The sequence below is a fragment of the Marmota marmota genome, unplaced genomic scaffold (genome assembly GCF_001458135.2).
Source record: "Marmota marmota marmota unplaced genomic scaffold, marMar, whole genome shotgun sequence".
Classification (NCBI taxonomy): domain Eukaryota; kingdom Metazoa; phylum Chordata; class Mammalia; order Rodentia; family Sciuridae; genus Marmota; species Marmota marmota.
The window spans coordinates 30,287,953-30,313,999 of record NW_026000026.1 but is presented as its reverse complement, the minus strand read 5'-3'; the positions used below and the strand labels follow the sequence as shown (position 1 = coordinate 30,313,999).

Genomic DNA, 26,047 nt, shown 5'->3' with positions numbered 1-26,047 from the left:
GACCTGTGAGTAGGGAACCTACCTGCAGTTTCACTTGTATGTTTGGGTTCAAGGAGCCCTGCTCCAGGGCAAGAAGGGAGGGTAATGTAAGGTCCTTGCTAGCATCTGGACGGCCATCTTAATAGCTGCCATTTTAAGAAAAGTTTCACTTTACTGCGCAAAGGCATTTCTGAGAAAGGCTCACCACTCCTTCATACCAACCCCACACTTCACTGCCTGCATTAGGACCTCCCCCATAAAAGTCAAAGAACCCAAGCCTGTATTGCCTCCCTTTGTCTATGGAGAGATGTGCCTTTATTTGTCACCTCTGACAAATAAACTCTCGGGTGTATCTCTGCGTGGTGGTCTCCGTCTTTCATTTCTCACTCGCCCATCTCCGGTTCCTTGCTTCCCTTTCAGGTAAGTTCTACCCAAGCATCTGGAGCAGGTGTGGCTTCCAAGAACAGGGGCAGGACTCACAGGAGGCGGGCAAAGAATGAGGATAATGCAGGATGAGCTAGCTGAGTCCTAGCAGAAAAGTTCTAGGAGTCAGACAGGAAGGGAGATTTGTTGAGTGGAAATGAATCACTGCATGCTCAGATCAGTGGGCAAGGTCAGGCCCTGGATCTGGAGACGTTTGGGTTCTGGATTAAGGCTCTCACTGAATTTCCCTCCAAAGGCAGAGGACACCTCTTTGGTCTCATCCCTAGACAGGGATGTGGGAAAACAAAGGTGGCATTTGGCAGAACCCTCTCTGGGGGTAGACTCAGTTTAGTTTATTTAAAATTTTTTGTTTACTTTGTAAAATAAACTTTCTATTTGAAACACTCTCAGGAGTCAGAGATGACAGGAAGAAAACCTGAGGGCCTGAGAAATAAATACCTATGCTCTGGATAATTTCACTCTTCTCCATGGGCTAGTTTTGAGAAATTAGTATTGTCAGATAATGAATTTATTTAAAAAAATTTTTTTGAAGGAAAATAGCAGAAATGATAGAAAATAGTTCTGACAATTTTTGTTAAGGATTAGCTTTGTGGTGGTCCATTTGTGAGTAGTGCTTTTGAGGTTTCCTGTTTTCTTTGATTTGTAGTTTTGGGAATGGCAGGGTCTTCAGGTGTTGACTTTCTTCTTTCCATCTTTAATACAAAGTTGATCCTCTGATCACTGAAGGATATTGGCATTGTGTTATATATTTTTAAAACCACATATTTTTCTGTTGTCAACATCCCTACAAACAGGCATGCTGTGTTCCCGGCCCAGGCACCAGATGCACCAGTGTGGTAAAGCTGTATCTGCCAAAGTTGCCTTTCTTAAAAGTCCTCTGGCTCTGACCTAGTGACACACAAACACACCCATACAATCCCCCTTCTGTTTGTGTCCTGCACCCTGAACCCTAGTAAAGGCACTTGCCTGTGGCTTCTGTCTCTTGCTCCCATGTGCTTGATGGAGCTGCTCCTCCTATTTGGCTGCTACAAGGCATGCTGTGCTTACCTTTCCTGGGACCTGAGCATCATAAATCCTTTAATTTCATATGCCTGAGTTTGATTTCCCCAGCCATACTGGAGTCATAGTTCAAAGACCCACCAGGGGAACTTCCTTCCCCAGCACAATACAGGCACTTGCTAAGGCACCAATACTGCGGTTTTCTTAAGATTACTTCCTGCTGTTGGTGAATTAGAGTTGCCAAAGGAAACCTCTACAGAAGATAACCAAAAGCATCACAATCCTGGTGCCTCCAACTTAGGAAGGAAGAACATGTTCAGAATGAGGTGGGAGGTTGTGATAGAAGAGAAGTGGCCTTTTGGTCCAAAGATATGGAATCTGAGAAGTGATTGTCACTGGGGATCAGAGGACCTAAGAATGTTTTAGAAATTGAGTTAGGGGCATAAAGTGGGTAATTCAGAGCTTGTTAAGCTTCATTTTATCTAGAAAGTCTATTTCTAGGGGCTGGGAGTGCATGTAGCTCAGTAGTAGAGTGCTTGCCTAACATGCTTATTAATATTTAATAATATTTAATTGAACCCTGGGTTCAATTCCCAGCACTGCAAAAATCCATTTTGAAATCTATGACAGAAAAATGTTCCCGGAGCATGTGAATTGTGTTCCTCCTCAAGAGTACTTTTACAGTTTACCCAAGGCTGAGAGCACTCAGATACTTGCAGGGGGAAAAAATGAGAAGGCAGCAGAAATAAACTAGTCCCTAATTGCAAGTAAGGATGATGGCAGGATCACAGTAGGTACATGTAATCAGCTATCACCCGAGGCTGAAAGTGCCACTGGCTCAGATCAACCCCCAGGTGATCCTACCAACACAGGGTCAGCACCAATGAATACAACTTCAAACTCTGTGGGTGGTGCTCATCTTAGCTCTTGTTTAATTTCAGTCAGATAATAAACATTTATAAATTTTTATACAACAAAACAAACACATGCAAAGTTACAAATATAGAAAATATAAAGTACATGCATATTTCAAAGACCAGTTAGTGGTGTCCACTTTGGATTCATATACAAAACTATTCAGTGCACGTTGTAAGCCTAAGGGCCACAAAAAAGGCTTTCCCACGTATTAAGTACTTAGTACCTCAGGAAACCATTAATGTGTTAGACATTTCTGATGTTAATTGCTCTAAACAAAACTTCTAAGTTTGTCATATGCAATATATATTTTATATATATATATTTAACACTAAACACCCATATAGTGCAAGCCAATTACACTGTAGAATAGTAATATTTATCTGCTAGGCGACCATATTGAACAATTTAGGGAACAACTTTACCTTATCTAAATAACATTTACAGAATTTCCTTTTCCACTTAGAATGGATATTTCTGACATCTGCAACCTAAGATATTTTTTAGATTGTCTCCCTGTTCTTTGATTCAAAAGCCAATTACAGAAACTGAAGACTCAACCTAATCCTGGGTTTTAACAATTATGGGACAGAAATGAAGAAACGGAGCTCTTCTTTGTATGCTAACTGCGTTCTTTCACTTCACAATCCTCCAAGAGGATCATGGGTCTGCCCTTGCAGACTTCCTTGGAGTCCCATCTCCTGGCATCACCCAAACATGGTTAACATCACTCTAGTTTCCAGGAAACCAAGATTTACCTTCAGTATTTAGGAGGCAATCTTGCTGCCTTAGTTATCTACAATTTATTTACTAAAGAAAGGAATGCCACATTTGGATGCTCTACACATCCCAGAGGGGAGCTTGTCTCCAAAGGCACCATTCCCAAAGGCTGAATTTTTCAGTCCCAGAAGTCTTTTGCTTGTGTTAATTATGTCCATCCCCGGCAAATATGTCCTCTGGCAGGAGGTATAGGGTCACAATAATATTTACCGATTCAGCAACTGCTGTGTAGTCCCTACTGCAAAAAGCAAAATGTCACTGCAGCTCTCTGCAAAAACACAGCACATGCTCCAGGGCTGAGCCTGTGGCCCAAGAGTTGAAGATTTCTGGTGGTTTTTTTTTTTTTTTCTTTTGAATGAGTATCATGTGGCCCCCTTCCAAATTTGGCAGAAATAATATCAAGTTTTCTTAAAAGAGATGAGAAAAGTTTTCCAAACTGCTATGAAATCATTGCTAAGCTGGGACATTCATGCCTTGAGCTCTGGCTACTAAAAGAGCCAGAGGTATTCAGGCAAAGGTATTTGAGGACCATTTTAAGATCTATTCTAGCCTTTGTCTGTTGCAATAGACCAAAAATGAGCCTAGATTAACCAGTGATTATTTGCTGTTATACTCTTGCAGGCTCAGCATTAGCCTTGGTCCACGAAGGACTCAATCAAAGGGCCCTTGAATAAACAGTATCCAAGTCTACTCTACATTTTTGGGTGCCCATAAGTGCCAAGGGTATAGCCTATGGGGGACAGAGAGAGAAGCAAAAATGAGACACCACCACTAAAAGGGCTGCAGGTGGATACCCCCTCCCGACCCTGGAGCAAGATAAAGACGACTTGGAAATAGGAAGTCCTTCCTCATCCCACAATCAGGAAAATGAGGAAGGAGATGAGGAGGATCACAGGTGGGGAGGAGAAGAGGACCATGCTGGATCCTCTTTGATAGTAAGCCTGGGCCTCCTGCTTGTACTGGGTGGTGCACATCTGCTCCACCACACGCTCCATTATCTTAATATCGGTCTCGGTGAAGTTATCCCCTTTGGTGGTGGTGGTGACCGTGTGCTGCTTGATTGTGATATTGACGCAGTCATGCACAAAACTGTTCTGGTTGGGATACTGATCCATGGGCTTGTAGTACACTTGGCTGGGGTAACGGTTCATGTTTTCACGGTAGTAACGGTCCTCATAGTCACTGCCAAAGTGCATCATGGGCCTGCTCATGGCACTCCCCAGCATGTAGCCACCAAGGCCCCCTACCACTGCCCCGGCTGCAGCAGCACCTGCCATATGCTTCATGTTGGTTTTTGGCTTAACGGGCTTGCCCCATTGATTATGGGTACCACCTTGACCCCAACCACCGCCACCATGGGGTTGCCCCCAGCCTCCGCCACCACCCTGAGGTGGGTAGCGGTTGCCTCCAGGGCTGCCTTGCCCAGGGTAACGGCTTCCCCCAGTGTTCCACCCTCCTCCAGGCTTTGGCCGTTTTTTGCAGAGGCCGACGTCACTCAATGTGGCCACGAAGAGAACCAGCAGCCAGCAGCCAGGGTTCACCATGATGACTGATCTGCAAAATGAAGAAGAGGGCATGGCGTGAGTGACCTACATTTACCCTGAAACCACCTAATGTTTGCTCATTATGAATGAAGGCACAGCAACGACAAACTCCTCACACCCTGGGCTTCTGGGAAGCACTCTGGATAAAAGCAATTGTAAGCAAAGGGCAACACAACTTATTCTCATTCTCTAAAGACAAATTTGACTTTAAGTTAATTTCAAGCTGTTTCCTGAAACTTGAAAGAGGCAGAATGCCAGCAGTGTTCCTTAGTATAAAAATGATTGCCAATTGGTAACCTGCATGTGTTCTGGGAGGAACTACTTACTCCTGGTGGGCTTACCATGGCTCTGAGCTTCTTTAGAGCGGTCAATCTAGGAAGTAGGCACATCCTCATAGGGGCACTGGAAGCTGTGCCATCGGTCTGCTATAAGGGGCACCAGCTCCTGTGGGGCATGGGCCTTCTATATCCAGGGGAATCATTTACACACCAATATGGATCTTATTCCCTTGAATCTGAACAGTCACTGGCAGGGGCTGGGGGTTTAGATAAGCCCCCAGCTGCTGTGTGGACATCAAAAGACCCTGGTGCATCCCCTTCGGAGTAACCTAAGGCCTGTGTAAGTTTATGAGTCTGGTTAGGAAGCTCCTCAGGTGGGTGTGGCAGGAATTAAGTAACTGAAAAACATAGGCCCAGTGTCTTATTTCCTCTGCAGGGATGTAGGCAGGGAGCAAGTGGCTCTTGTTTGTGGCTGTGTTCTTGGAGATTGGGGCAGTGCCTGGCACAGAGCAGGACACAATAGATACTTGTTAAGTTAAAGAATTAATATCCCCTGAACATACAAATGCCAAGAATAACTTCCTCAAAGGAATTCTAAGTACAATTTTACTAGAAATAGGAAACATCCAGGATTTTGCAAGCCCATTTGTAAATTCATTGCTGTCTCTATAGACAGACAAACAGACAGGTGGGGCTGTTGACACTTGGGCAGTGTTCACAGAAGTGCAATCACACACTTGGTGACTGAGTTTTATGTCAGTATTTAACGTTTTATGAATGATTTCTTTTCTTCCAATTCTTGGTAGGAAATAAATACTTTATATTATAAAAGCACAGTATATAAATCAACAGTGAACCAAACATCCTAGATCACAATTTATGACCCATTTTAGAATGTTTCTTCATCAAATTATAAATCTCATTTACTGAGAGCTAAGTTCCAAGAACAAAGGTAAAAGGCAGAGTAGAATGATTATTAAACAGGATCTACTGTAGCCCAGATCAAATCATATCTTCAAGATATCACTGTGTGCCCCAAGATTTAAAATGGCATATACCATCTTGTTCCCAGTGCTGAGATTATCTTCAAATTAAAAAAAAAGATAAAGTTTGTTTTAATATCCTGCAGAATTTACAATTAAACTGGAAACTAGTCATGAGAATTATTAAGAAAAATAAATATAACTCATTTATTTGCTTATGCTTATGTTTCTACTAACATATTAAAATTGGAAGTGCTGGTGGTCATAAGTAAATCAAAATATATTTGAAAATTACAAGCCAAATTAAAGTATTCAGATCTTACTAATTTGGATTTGGGGAGCCCCATTCCTGTTCCCACCCCACCCTCTGCAGGCCTCCTTCCCAGATCCACTCATCATCTCATGGGGTCCAGCTCTTGGCCTCTGTTGCTCACACACCCCAGGGAACCATCTCCTCAGTTAATAGTTCACAGTCTGAAACGTTTTTAGGTCAACCCCTTCCTTCTTTACCCCAGTGAGCCAAACCCAGACTATACCTTGGGGTTATTCTTGAATTTTCTCTTTACAGCATACATCGACTCTATCAGCAAATCTAATTAGCTCCACCTTGACAAGAATCCTAAGCACCTTGGCTTCTCACATGTTCCAACATGACAGTCTTGGCTGAAGCCTCCATCACTTCTCACCTGAGTCCTTCCCAGCCTCCCATCTAACCTCCTTGCTTCTCCCTTGGCCCCTACTGCAGTTACATGGTGCCATTCCCTTGCCCTCAAGTGACACTCCTTTGTACTCAGGATAAAATGCAAAGTCCTGACCATGCCAGTTGGGTCACAGGGCCTGGCTCCACTGACCTCCTCTCCCCAGCCTCCTGCTGCTCCTCAAACCAACCAGCAAACCACTTTCTCTGTGCCTTTGCACTTGCTACTGCTACTCAGGTGGCTCAAGTCTGCTCAAATATCTTAGTGTTGCTCTTCACACCAACTGCCTGAAATAGCACCCCATCCTATCTCCTTTCTCTGTTTCGATTCCTTCCAGAGCTGTCAAGACTACCGGACACACTATTTACTGTCACTATTGTTCATCTTCTCCACTGGAGCAGAGGCTCCTCCGGGGCAGCAGCTTGGTTCTGTTCACAGAATGTCCCTGGACTTGGCGCCTGATTCATAATAGATGCTGAACGAATGAAAGACCATGAAAACTGCTCTATATTGGAGTGTAAGGACTAAGCAAACTATAAAGTATTGACAATGGCTATCTAAAGAGGATCATATTTATAAATTCACGAACTATTCTTTTCTCCAATGGCCAGCTGACAGCATCAATTCAATAAAACAAACATTTGTTTTATGTGCTGGCCACAGTGGCAGACTCTGGCTGGCTAGAGATATAGTATGACTGGAAATGGGAGGAGGCAGGAAGAGGAGGCTGCAGGGGAACCACACTGAGCTGGGCCTTGCATCCTATTTAAGGCTGTAAGAGTTAAATGTAGCTCAGTGGGGATGCAGCTCAGTGGTAGAGTGCTTTACTAGCATGCTGAGGCCCTGGGTTAAATCCCCAGTAGCACGCACGTACACAGAAAGAGTTAGGGCTCTGTAAGCTCATGAAGACACAGGACCAGGCAATGATACCCACAGTGACAAAGGCACAGAGGAGAAAAACCAGGCACAGAGGTTTTCAGAATCGAGAAAGGTGGTGAGAGAGGGCCCTGGCAGGTCTGAGGCAGGCTCAGCAACTTAGCAAGACCCACAACAACTTAGAGAGACCCTGTCTTTAAACAAAGAGAGCTCAGCAGTTGAGTGTCCCTGGGTTCAATCCCCAGTACTACAACCAACCAACCAACCAACCAAACAAACAAACAAACATATTGCCTCTTCCATTGTTCAAAGTGTCACAGTTCAGAGGCCAAATCTATGGCCAGCTCTATATTGAAAATGAGAAGGGGAAACAAAAACGAGGTTTTGAAAGGACAACAAATTACTGTATACTGTTTGTTTTACGAAGTAAAAATCTGTGTGAGATGGATGGCCTTCCCATTAAAATATAAATTACAAAAATCAACTTCGGAACTAACCCATTTGACATATATTTATGCAATAACTAGTATATGCTATTTGTTTTAAGAAATAGAAGATGGGTGAAGTGGTACATGCCTGTAATCCCAGTTATTTAAGAAGCTGAAGTGGAAGGATCCCAAGTTTGAGGCCTCCCTGAGCAACTTAATGAGGCTATCTCAAAAATAAAATAAAAAGGGCTGGGGAATGTAGCTTAACAGAAAAGCACTGGCCTAGCATGTACAAGGCCCTGGATCCAATGCCTAGTACTGCAAAAAGGAAAAAGAAAAGTGTGTGTGGGGGGGAATAAAACTAGAATTGACCAATAGGCAAAGAAAAATGGAGAAAAAAGTGGTAAAAAATCATATATTATACTGGGCACTGTGGTACACATCTATAATCCCAGTGACTCAGGATGCTGAGGCAGAGAATAGTAAATGTGAGGCCAACCTCAGCAACTTAGTGAGATCTTGTCTCAAAATATAAAAGAAAAAGGGCAGGGAACGTAGCTCAGTGATAACAGCACCTGGGTTCAGTCTCCAGTATGGCAAAACAAAATAAAACAACAAACCCCAAAACATCAACAGAACTATCCATCTATCTAGTCATATAATGTTTATAGTATGGAAACTTACTGACTCCTGCCATGGTTTGGATGTGGTTTGTCCCCCAAGGGTTCATGTGTTGGAGGCTTGATCCTCATTGTGGCAATGTTGGGAGGTAACAGAACCTTTAAGAGGTGGGGACTAGTGAGAGGTCCTTAGGCCACTGGAGATGCTGCCCCCAGAAGGGATTAGGGGAACTCCTATGGGTATGGATTAGTTCTCTGGAGAGTGAATTGCTTCTCACACATGTTCCTTCCACTGGGGGGCCATCCACTATGAGGCTTTCACCAGAGCTAAGCTGATGCTGGGAGCACACCTTCCACCTCTAGATTTGTAAACTAAACAAACCTATTTTCTTTATAAGTCATCTAGCCTAGGGTATTTCATTATAGTAACAAAATGGAGCCATACAATGAGTTTTATACATATTTTGAATTTCTTTTAAGATTGTAGAATTATGCGAGGGGCCAAGGACACAATGATGAGTGAGATATTGAGCTTAGTGGGTTCGAAGACCAAAAAAGATATTGAGCATCTAGTCTTATGAAATATGAGGAAAAGTGGACTGCTGAAATTGGAAAAGTGGGTAAAGGTCTTAGAAGGAGAATAATACCATAGAATTGTGTTTTCAAAAAAGCTCATCCTACTGTAGTATAAAGAAGAAGGTTTAGCAGGACAAAAAAGGAAATGGAGAGACCAGTTAGAAAATTACTGAAGGAAGATGGTGGCATGCCTGGGATGTAACTGATGAGCTATTAATAAATGAGATGCATTTTGTAGAAAGAACCCATAAGACCTGCTGATAGAGCAGACAGAGGAATGAGAGTTGCCCAGGCTTGTGGCTTTCATAATCTGTGATATGGTGGTGATACCATCTCTGAAATAGGAGAAACCAGAGGAACACCAGAGCTGGGCAAACCTAACTATGAGTATTAGTGTAGATGCATAAACTTTGCCATATCTGTAAGATATTCAAGTGGGAGGATCAAGTGAGAGAGAGTCAGGCAATTGTTTAAAGAATCTGGAAAGGAGGAGAGATAAACATTTGGACATATTTACCTGAGACACAGGGTTTATAACCAATAGGATAAAGGGACAAGATTAAAATTCTTGCTGGGCAAGGTGGCCCAAACTGTAATCCCAACAACCTTCAGGAGGCTGAGAAAAGAGGGTCACATGTTTGAGGCCAGCCTGGACAATTTAGTGAGACCCTGTCTCAAAATAAAATTTGAAAAGACCTGTAGCTCAATGGTAGAGCACTTGTGTACCATGTTGAGGCCCTGGGTTCAATCTCCACTACTGTGCACGGAGAGAGGGAGAGAGGGAGAGAGAAAGAAAAGATTCAATCCCTAGTATGAAGGCTGGCATTCAGCTACACAGCCTCCCCTCCAGTAATAGGGATATTTTCACATCCATGGAAAAGACCATCAAACTAATTTTAATAGTTTAGTAAAAGAAGAATATACTGTGAACAGTAAGGATTATTTTAGGAATAAAAGAATGTCTCAAAATCAGGAAATATTAATAGATCTTAACAGCTCAAGAAGGAAAAACAAAAGAAACCCAAATTTTCTGCAGATGTCAAAAAAAGTTTTCAATTAAATCAATATCTATTCCTGACTTAAAAAAAAAAGTTCAAGCTATTTTTTAAAAAGTTTGTATAGAAGCCCCATGTGGTGGTACATGTCGGTCATCCCAGCAACTCCGGAGGCTGAGACAGGAGGATCATAAGTTTGAGGTCAGCCTCAGCAAATAAGTGAGGACCTCAGCAACTTCATGAGACCCTGTCTCAAAATAAATAAAAATGTGGCTCAGTAGTAAAGCACCCCTAGGTTCAGTTCCCACTACTGTAAAAAGAAAAAAAGAAAGTTTGTATGAGGGGTGGAGATGTAGCTCAGGGGTAGAGTATGTCCCTAGCACATGCAGGCTTTGGGTTCCATCTCAAGTGCATGCGCACACATAATCGTATAGAACCAGAAGGCTAGCACCTTTCCATCAAGAGAGGCTATCACAAACACAAAGCTCATATCCTGTTCTAATTGTTTTTTTCCTTAAAAAAGGGGGGGGGGGGAAGGCATTTGCATTAATGTGGCAAACAAGACAATAATGCAACCTATCGCAGTTAATATTTTAGATTGTTTTGGAAGTTTATATAGGTTTGATTTTCTATCTGAAAATCCATGAAAATCATCTAAATGGTCTTAGAATAAATGAGTGAGTTCATTAGATAGCAGTTTTTGAAATCAACATAGAAAAGACCAGCGAGTCCCTAAATCTCCTGCAGTTATTTGGAAGATTTAGTGGGGAAAACATTCCATTCATAACGGCAATAAATATTTCAAAATACCTATGATTTGACTTCAAAATAAATAGTAGGATTTATATAAGAAAAGCTGCGCAGCCCTGGGTTCCCCAGCACTGAATAAAACAAAAAGGACCAAATAAAATTTGGAATGAGAAGAAAATGCAGAATGCATTTGGTTTGCCAGCTAATGGAATGCAAAGCTACAGTGAGATCATGTGGCACTGGTTATAAGAGCAGAATGGCAGGGTTATGGAACCCGAGAGAAGATACGAAAAGATTCATAAATTATTCCACTGATTCTATTCTTATTTTAATTTTTAAAAATTAATTAATTTGTTTTGGTACTGGGGATTTAACCCTGGGACATTCTACCACTGAGCTATACCCCCAGCCTTTTTAAACTTTTTACTTTGAGACAAGAGTCTCATTAAGTTGTTGAGGGTCTTGCTAAATTGCTGAGGCTAGCCTCAAACTTGTGATCCTCCTACCTCAGCCTTCCTAGTCATTGGGATTAGATGTATACACCACTGCACCCAGCTTATTCTCATTTATTGATGGGGACTGGGNACTGGCACCTTGAGATCCAGCTCTGTATTAAGTAGGACAAAGGGCCCCCAACCTGGTCCATCATCAGAATTACTTGAAGAACAGCAAGATTCAGTGGTGCATGCCTATAATCTCAACAGCTTGGGAGGTTGAGGCAGGAGGATCCCAAGTTCAAGGCCAGCCTCAGCAAATTAGTGAGGCCCTAAGCAACTTAGTGCCAATTTGATGCAGAGATGGTTTTTTTTTTTTTTTTTTAGATCCCATCTCAAAAAGAGGTGGGGGGCCTGGGGATGTGGCTCAATGGTTAAGCACCTCAGGTTCAATAAGAATTACCCCTCCCCCCCCAAAAAAAATTACTAAAATCACTTAAGGAACAAGATTGCCACAACCCCAAGAGTTCCAGCAATAGAATTTCGGAAGCTTCCTAGCAAACTGGCATTCCTAGCCAGGCTTGCAGTTAGGTCCTCAGGAATGCAACACTTAACGTTATAATACTTTTCTTCCTAAAAGGGGCATGTCTCCCTTGAAGTGATCATACAGTACTATGGCTGCAGGAAGAAGAATATAGTAGGACAACAGGATTAACAAACTGAGGCAAAAACTCTTCCAACTGTAAGAATTGCTACATACACTCTTCACTTAGGGTTATTTTATAATGCTGTTGCCATCCCCAGGTTAGATACAGACATGTGTTGAATGTTTAATATGCAGCAGTTCACAGCTGATATAGTTGCCTTGGAATTAGAAATAAGATCTGAAAAGGGAGAATGGACTATGTAAGTTAAAACTGTAGTTGAGAAAAACCTTGGGGGCCTTGGCTTTCTCAGTTGGTTGAGAGTCCTATTAGTGCCAATTTGATGCAGAGATGTTTATTTTATTGTTGTGCTTTTTATTATGTTATTTTAAAAATACTTGTTCCCTTACACAATTCAGCATAATTCTAAAGAAAGCTATGGTGGTTCTTGCTCAACCAAATCAAGCTGACTTTACGTGAAACAATAATGCAATGAGGTGTAAGATAAACATTACCAAATGGCCTCTAGAGCAAGGGCTTGTGATTATAGACTGGGATTTGCTGTGACAGTTGGTGACTTTCAACCATTACAAGACGAAAGAGATTTTACAGGGTACAATCTGTTGTGACTCACCTAAACTGGACTGGTGCCTCTATGAAGACAGAATGCTTCGGCCTGGCTGAAATTGTTCAGTTTGAGGTATATTCAGGAGTCTTTAAAAACAACAATGAAAAACTAGAATTGATAAATGAATCCAAGAAGTGATTCTTAAAAAGAAAAACCTAATACACAGATTACTAAACCAGTAATACATCTACGTGAGAAAAAAATGAATAGCATTTGAGAAAGGAAACAAGGTCAGCTAAAAATGTTTTATTCTAAGAAGCAAACATGATAATGATCTCTCCCTCTTTTTCCAACACACAGAAAACTGTGGGTCCATTTCATTTTAGAATCTGAAACCGAGTCAGGTGCGGTGGCTCTTACTTGCAATCCCAGTTATTTGTGAGGCTGAGGCAGGAGGATTGCAAAGTCAAGGCCACCTGGGCAACTCATTGAGAGCCTATTTCAAAATAAAATTATTTTAAAAAAGGAGGGAGGTGCTGGGAATGTAGCTCAGAGGTAGGCTACTCCTAGATTCAATCTCCAAGACCACACAAACAAACCAAAAACCTGTCCCAGGGTTCAATAACATTAGTTAGTGAAAGCAATATATCAACAACAACAAAAAATTAGAATCATGTATAATTTCTTTTGGCGCTTTCATTTACTATGCTTTCCCTTTTGTATTTTTACCTATGTATTCATGCATGAGCTCCTGGCCCCATCTATCACTGGCTCCAAATCCAGATTTTTGATGGTTACATAATGTTCCTTTCAGTTAATGTGTCATTTTTCTTAGCTGTCCTGCTGTTACACATTTTGGTTGCTTCTCAGTTGGTTCTAATTTTAGATCATTCTGCTTGGAATAGGTGCCTGCATGTTTGTTTGTTTGTTTGTTTGTTTTCCTTGTTTGTTTCTTCCATTGCAGGTAAATTCCCAGGAATTTCTGGGTCACAGCTTCCAACTAATGCATCTTCACATTGTTTTATAAAAGGTCTGTATTGATTCACACTGTCTCCAGTGGGTGTGACTAGGAAACAGAACAAAGTATGGGTACCAAAGGTCAGTTTTCAGCAGATGGTTAATCTTTGTAACTATGCCTGGAAGAACATCATTTTCTCCTTTTTATGAATGGGCAAAGGAGGGTCAGGAAATCAGGTAACCTGACCAAAGTCACAAAGTGGGTTGCAAAGCCATATTTCTAACCAGAAAGCCCTGCCACTTGCCCGGATGTCTGAATAGTCAAAAGTTTCAGGCAGCTTTCCAGCAACAGGGATTGCTGTCACTGTTGTCTTTAACAGATGTAAAATGGTAACCTAAATTTGCTTCAATTTGCATTTTATTATGTAAATGACTCATCATTTCACTAACCCTGATATTTTCTTTTCACAAGTATAGAAAGCTTGTGTCAGGTACAAATAACATACAAATTCCATTCTAGCTACCCTGCTTCCTTTCGGATTCTGGTTTTTGAGAGCTTCTCAGTATTTGTGTAGATAAAATCATTCCTTTTCCTTGATGACATTTTTTTTTTTTTTCAAATCTGGGAGAATAGTTGATTTTTCTAAATGTCTGACATTTATTCAATTTTCTGTTCCTATTTTTCAGATGACTAAAATTTATACAAATCTTTAATTCTATCTATCTGGAGTTTTGTATAAGGAAAAGAGGAACACCTCAAACGTTCAGCACATGGGGAACTGTTTATTAAGCCATGATACTATAATTACAAGAAAATTAAGCAGCCATGAAATTGCATTTCACTGTGCATGACACCGAAAAATAGAAAGCAGCTGACTTTCCGATGATGAGGATGGGATGATGACCATGGAATTACGCGGTAAAAATTATGTTTGCTGGACTACTACAGAGATGAAGGAAAAAAATCAAAGAGACAGTAGAAATGAATCCCCCGCCTCCCACACTGTTTCATAACGAAAGGAAACGTGAAGGAGTCTGCTTCTCAGGTGGCAGAGGCTGGTTATCCGCGGGCCACGGGCTCCTCCCTTGTAGCCCCACGGATGGCCCCGTTCTGTCCCTTCTGAAGAGCAGGAGAGAATGTAAAAAACGATGCTGAAGGTCCGCTGTGGGGGTAGGACGGAGAGCCCAGCCCCCAAAGCCCAAAGCCGGGCTGCAGACCCCCAACCCCAAGAACCCGGGCGACGCCGGCTTTGCAAATGAAGGGCGGAGCCTATACGAGGCCCCGCCCCCGGGCGCGTGGCTGGGTCCCCAGGAGGTTGCCAAAGGGGCGGGGCTGCGGCCTCCCCCGGTACTGTCTCGGTGGCCAGAAATGGGGGGCGCCGCGGACTCCCGGGGGGCGCTCAACAGCTGGGGGGCGAGGCCGGGAGCAGGCGCTCGCGTACCCAGTCTCCTCACTACCCTCTGGGTATAGGGGAGCAGTCCGTCCTGGCCAAGGGGCATCCTGGCGTCTGCCCTCCGGCTCCAAAGGAGACTAACTGGCAAGGAGTCAAGAGCTCCGCGTCCCCCAGGGGCCTGGCCTCTCCGAACGTTTGCGGCCCTCCCCGTTTTCCCTGTTACTGAATTATCTCTATCCCTCCCCTACTTCCCCAGCGGCCCGAGGGACGCGCGTCTCGCCCATCCCGCAGCCGGGTGGGGTGGGGGAAGCGATCAGGCAGACACCTCTGTGCCACCAACGTCCCTCCACAGGGGCTCCGCCAGCCCCCTCTCCCATTCCGAAAAAAAGGGGGGCTTTCCTAAACCGAAAAGCCAAGCCAAGCAGCTTCATCCGAAGAGACAAACACAGGGCAGGCATCAGACGCGTCACGCGCGCTCCGGGCGCCCCAGCTCCCCCAGCCCCTTCCCACCGCCAGGGTCCGCGGGAGACCTCACCCAGCTGTGCGCCCTCGCGCCTCGACCCCAAGGCCCGGGGCCTCACTCTCGGCCTTCGCGGCTCCCCCGCCGGAGTTCCCAGGATCCCACCCCCGGCCGCGCTGGGTGTTTACCTGCCTCGGAAGCTCGGAGAGAAGCTCGCAGCGCCGCGGCTGTCAGCAACTGGCGCAGGGAGCCGGCAAAGCTCAGGGCGCAGGCGGGGCGGGGGCGGGAAAGGGAGGCGGCGGCGCTCGCGGGCGGAGGTCTGTGCCGGGACCAATTACCTCGCCGCCCAGCGCACGCTCCCTGGCTCTGGGCAGGCGTCCGGCTTTACCTTAAAGGGTGCCGGACTCCAGAGCAGGGCGGGGAATGAGTCACCATATAAAACGTGTTGAGATTCGCTTAAACACTTGCATCAGGTGGTACGCCTCCCGGTGTCATCGCTTCCTGACGTTGCTCATTGACTATATAAAAAAAATATCTTTAATGATTCGGCCAGCTCTCCGTTATATAATGGAAACTCGAGAATATGAAAGGTTTACATACAGAATGAGAAAGCAATCTCTGGAATTTTGGGTAACCAGAAATTTCTAAAGAGGATAATTGGCTAGCCTGGATTGAGCCCCAAATTTATATGTTTTACTTAAATCCTTAAAATTTGAGACCTGGAAAGGACATTGGCCATTACTTCCCCCCACCCCCCATTTCACTTTCTGCTCCTCACATACAAAGGGGATGATATGGATTATGACATTGACAGAGATGAAAAACATGTAATACATTTAACAAGTCTGCACATGACCTGAGGCAGTTTATATGATGCAAAAGGTATGTTCTTGCTCAAGATTCCTGCTGAAAAATTAGATGCTGTTGCTGAGCTGCAGGTTTGTAATCCCAGCTACTCAGGAGGCTGAGGTAGGTTTGCAAGTTCCAATGGTAGCCTGGGCAGCTTAGCCAGACCCTGTCTTACAATATAATATAAAAAGTGCTGGGGATGTATCTCTGTGGTAGAGGAACCCTGGGTTCAATACCCAATACAGGAAAATTTAAATTTAAATTAAAAAAAAAAAGAGGAAAGGAGATGTGGGTTGTCTTATTTGAAGGAGGGCCAGGGTTAAAGTGAAAGGACAGGGTTAGTTGGGCAGGCCATATAAATTGTTGCTTATATTGAGGCACTTTTGAACAGGAAAGGGGCATAAACTAGGACTGTTCTGGGGAAAAACAGGACATCTAGGCTCACATTATGGGCAAGAGGCTTACAAAAAGTTTAAGAGGTTTAAGAACAACAGGGGAAAAAAAGAGGTTTAAGAACATTAAGGCACCCACTTAAAATAGGATTTGGATTAATATTTGTTATCTCAGGAGCCATCACTCAAGTGGGAAGAAATGAGTGGTGAGGGAAGGAAGGCGCCAGGAGAATTGTAGCTTTGATGTGAAAGGGTGTGTGTGTCTGCTTGATATTTAGGTGAAGGTGGGTGGGCATGGACAGGTCTGCTGGGAAGGGGAAATGCGAGGGCTGGAAATATGGCCTTGGGATAGAGATAATTCAGTAACAGGGAAAACAGGATTGTGGCCAGTTAGAAGTGAGCCTTAGGAGAAGGAGCAGTGGCTCCTGCCTGTAATCCCAGCTATTGGGGAGCTAAGACAGGAGGATGCAAGTTAAAGGCCACTTTGGGCAAAATACAAAAATAAAGTGCTGGGCATATAGTTCAGTGGTAAAGTGCCTGTGTAGCATATGTAAAGCCCTGGCTTCAATCACCAGTAAAGAAAAATAATAATAATAATAGCAGAAAAAAGAAATGAGCATTTGGCAGCAGTGCAGGTGGTTGTTTGACATCCAAATTGTCTTCTTGGGTGATTGACAATACTTTTAGGGCCTTACCTTCTGGATGAACAGATCATACTGGGCAAGTGGATGGCTTCCCCCTGGCAGAAAGGGCTCTATAAAGCTTGGTTATTAGGAGGACCCCAAAACCCAGCCTTTTCCCAAAAGAATAATGAATCTACTGGCTGACTGTTCTTTTCTCACCAGGAAATGGCTCAAAATGCAAAAGATTTCTCTCTCTCTCTCTCTCTGTATGATGAATTAGGGAACCAAAGCGGTTGACTGCCTTGTATACCATTCTTAGCAGCTACCCCAGAACTTAGTGGTTTAAAAGAACCACCATTTTATTGTGCCCATTGATTGTGCAGACAAGGAGTAGCACAGTAGGGACTTGCTTCTGCCTCATGGTAGTTGGGGTCTCAGTTGTGAAGACTCCAAGTTTGGTAATTCCTGGATAGCTAAGGGTTGGAATCATCAGAAAGCTCATTCACTGTGGGAGTGGCACTGGGGTGCTTGTGTGTGCTCTGTGTGCTCCGTGTGCTCTGGTGTCCTTATAGCATGGCATTCTTGGCTTAGATGTAGTTCTTACATTTACTGAGTATTTCGGTAAATAAGATGGAAGCAACATTGCCACTTCCCACCCAGACTTGAAAGTCACAGAGCATCACTTCAACTGTATGCTGTTGACCAAAAGTGTCACAAACCAACCCAAATTCAAGGGGAGGACACATGGACCCCCACCTCTCAATGGGAGGAGTATCAAAGAATCTGTGGCTACTTAAAAAAATCTGCCTTGTGCCAGATTCAGTAATGTACACCTGCAATCCTAGTGATTGGGGAGGCTGAAATTACAAGTTTGAGGACAGCCTCAGTGACTGACTTAGTGAGACCCTGTCTCCAAGTAAAAAATGAAAAGGACTGGGGATGGAGCTCAGTAGTAAAGCACCCCTGGGTTCAATCCCCAGTATAAAAAAAAATCTGCCAAATTCCAGGTGCAGAGGTGCACACTTGTAATCTTAGCCCTCTGGAGGCTGAGGAGGAAGGATTGCAAATTTGATTCCAACCTTGACAATTTTGAGAGACTGCCTCAAAATAAAAAATAGTAAGATCTAGGAGATTTGGTTCGTGGTAGAACACCCCTGGATTCAATTCCCAGTATTGGAAAAAAAAATCTGCCACAGTGGGGTCAGGCTTATACATTCTTAGTTTTCACTGACTCCTGAACAGCACCAGAGATGGACAGTCCATAAGAGGAAGCTATATCAATGTCCTTATGTAAATGTCATTCCTTATTTCAACCTCAATCCTAATTATCTTTCCCATCACCACACACACATGCTAGTATGTACTATAAACAATAAAGCTCATTTTATGGACTGAGTGGGGAGTGGCGATAAGGATTTGTCCTCTGTCATCTGGGACCTCATTTGGCCTTTGTTCTTGATGGTTCATAGCACCATCAAGAACATCTCCTGGGTCCTGGTTTAAAGTTATCAACATCATACAGATCCTCCTCAGCAAAAAAGGAGACACTTAAGAATTCAACACCTAAATTTATCTTATTTGCCTAAGAAGAATTATTTTATCCAACAGATAATTTCTTGAGTACCTACTGTGAGTCAGTTACAAAATCTGACCTCAGACATCAAAGGCGATTCTATGATAGCAACAGTATACAAGAGGTAGGGTGACACAAAGGGCCGTAATAAATAGAAAGGAATGGGCAGCCCCATTCTTTTGGATATAAAAGGCAGGGATTTATATTCAAGATTATAAGCAACAGGCTTGATGATGAGAGTCATCCTCACTGCCCAGACCTCATGTAAGGGTCTCCAGTCTATGTCCTTTATTCCTCTTGGAACTGTGGAACCAATAATAAGATATAGTGTTGATTAAGCAGCTAGGAGATTTTTATTCTTGGGCAAAATTAGACATGGGAGATAGACTCACAAATCAATTTCTTGACTCTTGGGGGGTCAAGAGGTTTTATATATAGGGTAAAAGAAGTGAGGGGGAGGACTAGGGATATAGTTCAGTGGAACAGCACTTGCCTAGCATGTATAAAGCTCTGAATTCAATTCCTAGCACTGCATAAGGAAAAAAAGAAGGGGTGGGGGTTGGGGTGGGGGAGCGGTGTGGGGAATAACAGGTTAATAAAGGAGAATAATATTCATTTTCTGGTAATTCAGATGCCACCTCTTTTCGCTTCTTTTATGGTTCTTTCCAGTTGTGGTCATAGCATTTGTCAACAGTCTGGGCGCTGTGTGTGGGAGTGGCGTGGAGGGTGGTGGTGGTGTGTGGGGGTGCCATTTAGCATGCAGATGAGATTATAATGAAGTTAGAGGTTGTCTGGAGGTCCTTCTGACAGCCATCCTAGATCCAGCTCCGCAGAGATAAGGGTGGGGTAGAAATGCAGCTAGGTCATCTAGGCAGTACAAGATTAGAGCTGGATAGCACGACCACTGAGAGGCCCTTTGGGCTTCAGGAATGCTTCTGTTGCTAGCTGGGAAGTCATTCCTAGTGGGAAATAGAATACTTTAAAATCAGCATATGGTTGGTGAACCTATTATAAGGATAAAAGGATTTGAACAGTCTTCTGCTTTCCCAGGGCTGTTCTGGGGTATGGTACAGGGCAAGGAATGTGATATTTTCTGTATTTCAGATCTTTTTCTGGCATCTGTTGGGACAACATATAACGGCAGCAGCACCCCAGAGAAAAACCCTAACATGGCGCCTAACGACCCTCTTTCTCCTCTTTTTTTCTTTCACTGGCGCGAAACGTTCCCGCTGGCGCCAATGTTCAAATCCTGCGGGTGGGAAACCTTAGCCCCAATAAGAATTAACTTCTTGGGCTCTGGAACTGACATATGGAAGAGCTTGCCAATAAACGGGCGACCTGTTATCTACCTAAGCCCTGCTACCTCTCCTTAGGTCTATATAAACCCACAGCCTTTTGTAATAAAGTGGAACCTCTTCTGTGATCTGTGTCGTGTGGTGTCTCCCATTCGTAGTGCAGTGCGGCGTCTTCCAGTCTTACAGCATCCTTTGTCAAAACATCCTTGCTTTGCTTTTAAAAAATATTTCTTCCATGTTGATGTTGTTCTTCTCGGAAGGCGGTCATGTCTTCTCAGGTGCAGCCCAAGAAAGTAGGCCCCTGACTCTAGCTTACTCTTTTGGGGGTTTTATGGATCCTCATGGCTTTTCATAGGGTTTCTTTCTGCATGGCTATTGCACTGGGGGAGTAGCCACATGTGGGAAGGGAGGGCCCAGGAGGGAGCCTCAGCTTTTGCTTGAGTTATGTCTAGCTCTGGGTGGCAGAGGAGTCAGGGGCCTGGAGCCTTGGTGGGTCTTGCTGCCACAAGCCCCCAGGAAGATAGTTCATCTGAGGGGTGAAAAAATTTACCAGCAAAACTTGGCCTAGTAGCAAAGAAATTTGTTCCTTGTCTTTGCCTGTCTTGTTCCAGTCCCTGTGGACAAAGTTCTGAGTCCTCTGCACAGGATGCTGTGGGTTTAACATGGAAAGGCTTTTTACCACAGGAACCTTAGAAGCCACTGGGATTGTAGCAGAACAGGGAAGGAGGAAGAGAGTGTTTTCACTTCTGCTTGGCACACCACGTCTGTGGGGAGGGAAGGCCCTGGGTATCCTGAGGCTGGGGACCCAGGTGTTGTCCAAATCTATTGCTAGTTCTCTAACATTCTATTCCCAGATCTTTACTTGTCTTGAGGTAGGAATTTGGGGCATCAAGATGGCAGAGACAGGGTACAAGGAAAACTGCCAGCTGGAGCACAAGACAGATGAGTCATTATGTCCCTGTTTACAATAGGTCCCATTACCATGACAACTGCACCCCCTGAGGGCTTATCACCATGGCAACGCCTGCCACAGGTTCTGTATTCTAATTAGACAAAAATAAAGTAACCAATGGGAACAAATGGGGCAAGGTCTTCATTCAATCAGGTCCATGCAGAGAGGGGACTAAGGCGCAGCTCAGCATATAAGACAAGACTTGCCCAGACATAGGATGCAAACCACTCTCTGGCTTGATCCACTCGGCTCCATTTTAGGGAATGTTACTTTAACTTTCACCATCAATAAATGTTCCTTCTGTGTGTCTTGCTCAATTCTTTGTTCAAGATGCCCAGAATCTATTCTCCTGCAACTGGAAACTTCACCTGTATCAGTCTTACTGGGGGCAATAAAAATAAAGAAGCATTTAGATTGGAAACATGTCTCCCCTTGCACTTTCTTCCCTGATTTCTCTCAAGAAAAGTCTGATTTACTGATGCTGTGTGTTAGTCAGCTTTTTATCACTGTGACAAAATATCTGACAAAAACAACTTAAAGAAGGGACGATTTGTTGAGGATGGTGGCACATGCCTGTAGTCCCAGATGTTTATGAGATTGAGGCAGGATCAAGTTTGAGGCCAGCCTCAATGACTTAGGAAGACTCTGTCTCAAAATAAAAATAAAAATGGGATGTAGTTGTCGTGATGGGCAAAAGGTGCAACTTATGCAGTCAAGGGAGAGAAAGTCACATGCTTCTGCCTTTGTCAATGCTTTATTCACTCAAATCACTCCATACCATTTCACTCTATAGGTTCTTAATCAAGAAAACGACATTCCTTAATACTTGGCACTGCAATAGACATCATCAATTCACAGCAAACAATTCTAGATTAATTGATTCACAGCAATCAATTCTAGATTAATTCTAAGTACTGTAAACACTTAATCATGACAGGCTCATGACAGACATTCCCTCTGCATGCTAAGTTCAAGTGTCAGATTAAAAGTCTCAAGCCTTAGGCTTTTAGTCCAGCAGATGCACACTCACTCAGACCTTGGTGATCAGATCAGGAACCAAGGCAGGCTTCTCTTGGGGTGGGGCTGATGGCCGGTGGAGGAGAGGGTCATAGGGAGAAGTCACAGCTCTCACCAGGGTCAAGATATGGTTATAGAGTTTGAGATCAGTGGGAAAATGCAGAGGATCAGTAAACGATGAAAAGTGTTGGGATATCAGTCCAGGTCCTCATCAGGCTCTCAGTGTGAGGGCATCATTGTTGTCTGGCTGAATGTTCATTTGCTCTATTATTTATACCAAATTTTGGGGCTTTTGACCCCCCCTTTCAATCCTTATCAGTTGCCACTGGGTCTCTCAGTTACATCATTTACCCTGGGGTTAAAACATCTGGTCTTGTGGTCCCCAACCTGATCTTTTCGCCTTTTCCTCTTATCTGCAGTCTTTCCCTCAGAGACTTCACTTTGAGTTTGTCAGGGTGGGGAGAAGTGACTTGTCTGTGCCTGAGGGCCACACTGGAGGGCTCTGTTAGGCATGCCTGGTGAGACTGCAGGTTTCAAACTGGAGTTTTTAAAATGGAGTTGCTTAGGCTCAGGCCTTAGGCCATCCTCACAGGAGCTCAATGGTAAAATTTCCCTGGGTTCAATCCCCAGTAGCAAAAAATTAAAATAAAAAAGAAGAAAGACTTATTTCAGCTCATAATTTCAGAGGTTTCAGTCCATGGTTGGCTAGCTGCATTGGTTTGGATCTGAGGTGAGGCAGAACAACATCATGGTGGCAGAGCATGGAGGAGAAAGTTCATGGCAGCCAAGAAATGGAAAGAGAGAAGAATAGAAAGAAGGAGAAGGAGAATAAGAAGCAGAAGCAGAGGAGGAGGAGGAAAAGGAGAAGAAGCCCCCAGGAGTAAGATACAATCCCCAAGTATCCAGTACTTCCAATCAGGTTCCACCACCTACTGTGTTCACCATCTCCCAATAATCCATTCATCCATGAATCCCTCAATGGATTAATCCATTGATGAAGTCAGAGCCTTCATGATCCAGTCACTTCCCCAAATCCCCATTTCTTTTAACATTGCTGAATTGGGGACCAAATCTTCAACACATGAGCCTTTGGGGGACATTCCAGATCTAAACCATAACATGCTGTAGTCACAAAATATGTAATTACAGCTACGTTATAAATGAAACTTGCTTTTGATGGGTTCCTGAAAGTTTACATGCAATTTAAGATTGTTTTTGTAATGAACGAGTGAAAATATGTCAAAAGTATATTAACTTTGCAAATTGTCATTTGGTAACATGGACCATTCCTTAATCAGTAAGTTTTGCAAGTCCATGTGCTCAGATGTTGGGTTTGCAAGGTATATCTTCAGGGATGCTTCATGGGGCTCCAAGCTGTTCTGTCTCCTCCTCCACCACCATCTTTACCCTGTGCTTGACCATGCTTCCTCAGGACAATGGCAGCTGCTTTCTGGGCCTTCTTTCTTAACTAGATCTTTATATTTTTTTCTTTGCGTGCAGCCTTCCAGGGTCAGCTTCCAGGTCTGCCCCTCTGACCACACCTTTAGTTTCACCAAAAACCTTAATGGACTTACTGGGGATGTGTCATGCATTTCAATTCTAACTCTGCACCAACTTACATTATCTTGTTTTAAGAGGTTTTGTTTACTTGCCCTATGGTAATTTCTTGAGAGGCATATAATGATTTTAATTGTTTTAATTTCCTGATGGACTGTTATTACTTTGAATGTGACTTTATGCCAAGACTAATTGAGAGCAGGGATGGATTTATGCAAGTTATAATTGTTTGTCTGGGATGCACCCAAAATTTTTAAATGAGTGACATCCTAATAAAAAGTTAACTACAGATAGAGGAAGCAAAATTGAATGGCAAAATTAATAATAGGAGAAAGTAAAAATGGTTGCAAGTGTTGTCAAAGCTAATATGCCACTTCCCCCACCCTTTTTCTCGTATTCAAAAAAGAAAGGAAGAGGGCTGGGTAGAGCACTTGCCTCGCACGCATGAGGCCCTGGGTTCAATCCTCAGCACCATATAAAAATAAATAAATAAAAATAAAGATATTGTGTCCATCCACAATTTAAAAATATATTTAAAAAAAAAAAGAAGAAAGAGAGACAAAACAACATTGGAAATAATACCATTTGAAGCAATTTGAAAATGACTCTGAAAACTGTGGCTTACTCTTTTCTATATTTTGCTTCTGATTTTCCTGCAAGGAGAGATACTTTGGGATGGAAAAGGGTGGAGTGAGCACTGGGGTAGGAGAGACCTGGGGGCTTAAATGGGTTATTAGAGAGCCAGAAACCTGCATTTATAGTAAATGCACTCAGGTATCCCAATCTATTTAAATTATATCTTGGGGAAGTAGCAACTTTTGCATGAGAGTGAACTGTCAGACTTCAAATGAAAAACCTCTGCCTTCTTAGAAATGGTCTAAGATGACAAGATAGCATAATAATGTAAACATATATAAGATGGTGCTATGACTTGAGTGTGTTCCCTCCAAAATATTTCCCATGTGATAGTATTAATATCATTCCATTTTGTTCCAATGTCTCAGATGCAGAACACCAATAAATACTTAAATAGAGTATGTAATAATAGAATATAATTAAGAAATTAATTATATAATAAGACTAGAACTATATTGTATTATAATACTTATAAATATTGTTAATTAATACAAATGTAATAATATATAGAAGCTCTAGATTATAATTTCCAATCTATTTTAATGCACTTGTGTCCATTACATTGAAATAGTCACAGAATTAAAAACTTAGTGCTTAACGGGTTAAAAAAAAAGAGCCCTTAAGAGGTAATTAGACTATGAGGGCTCCTATTCCCCTCATAAATGGGATCCAAGCCTTTATAAAAGAAACTTCACAGTTGGGTATAGGGGTACATGCCTGTAATCCCAGTGTCTTGGGAGGCTGAGCCAGGAGTCCAGGCCAGCACAGCAATTTAGTGAGAACGTCTCTCAAAATAAAAAAAATAAAGAAAGGTTTGTAGCTTACCTCAAGTCTGAGAGGTGTTTTGTTGGTAGAGGCAGAGCAGCTGAGATTCCACAAATCAACATATGGGTTTATTCTTCGACCTCCAGATGATTCAAACTCTGGGTTAGAATATTAGAGAACACTGATGGCAAGGAAGAGAAACCCACTCAGCTGGGCTCAAGTGATAGATGACAATCACCACACAGAGGACAGCCAGGCTTTATGCATCAGCATGGAAACCTTTGTTCCCTTTTGCTCCCTCCCTGCCCCCTGTACTGTGGATGAAACCCAGGCCAGCCTCCCTCTGAGCTACATCCCCAAATGGCAGAGGCTGGCCTCAAATTTGAGATTCTTCTGCCTTTGCCTCCTGAGTAGCTGGGATTACAGGAGTGCACTACCACACCCAGCTGGCCTCCTTTTTAATGATCATTTAAGTTGTTGTTTCTTGCTAAAGTAACACATGTTCAATAGGTCCATTAGAAAATACAAAGAAAATAAAAGTATTCATAATTCAACCCCTTTCATAGTACTTTTATGTGTAGATATGATTTTTACTTACCCTGATACAATCATAATTTTTGAACTAGTCTCTTTCCGTATAACACTATATTCTGCAACACTGTTTTAATGGATGCATAGTATTCCATTATGCATCTGGGAAGAAGATCCTGCAGCTAAACATTCTGCCAGGAGTAGAAGGCAGACTCTCAAGCTTTTGAAGCATGTAGTCAAAGTGGTCATATCGATTTATACTCCCATAAAATTTTCTCTGAATCTCCCAGGAAGGTATTATCACTTATTTCTTTTCTTTCATTTTTTATTATCATCACTTTTTTCTAATAATTGCCAATTTGGTAAGTGAAAATGATATTTGTTTTAATAAATGATTAAAGCTTTTTGATTGCTAGAAAATTATGAAATCCTGGCTTTCACAAAGAACCTCATGAGACAATGTGAAAAGGAAGCACTTCCTAAAAGTCTTTTAAATCTCTAGTGATTCAGTTGTTGGTCTCTTTTTTTTTTTTTT

At 42.9% G+C, this 26,047-nt stretch overlaps 1 protein-coding gene across 4 annotated transcripts; it reads right to left on the bottom strand.

Moving 5' to 3' along the window:
- Nucleotides 1-2,331: 2,331 nt before the first annotated feature.
- Nucleotides 2,332-15,650, bottom strand: LOC107139756 (prion protein). Of its 4 annotated transcripts, none has more exons than XM_015482632.2 (3): nucleotides 15,511-15,650; nucleotides 12,578-12,657; nucleotides 2,332-4,671 (listed from the first exon to the last, which is right to left on the bottom strand). In XM_015482632.2, the coding sequence occupies exon 3, from the start codon at nucleotides 4,659-4,661 to the stop codon at nucleotides 3,966-3,968; it is 696 nt and encodes a 231-aa protein (XP_015338118.1). In that variant the 5' UTR covers nucleotides 4,662-4,671; nucleotides 12,578-12,657; nucleotides 15,511-15,650; the 3' UTR covers nucleotides 2,332-3,965. The 4 variants fall into 4 exon arrangements, with proteins under 4 accessions (XP_015338118.1, XP_048667230.1, XP_048667229.1 ...); XM_048811273.1 differs by having other exon boundaries at nucleotides 15,515-15,566; XM_048811272.1 differs by having other exon boundaries at nucleotides 15,398-15,534.
- Between the last annotated feature and the right edge of the window lie 10,397 nt (nucleotides 15,651-26,047).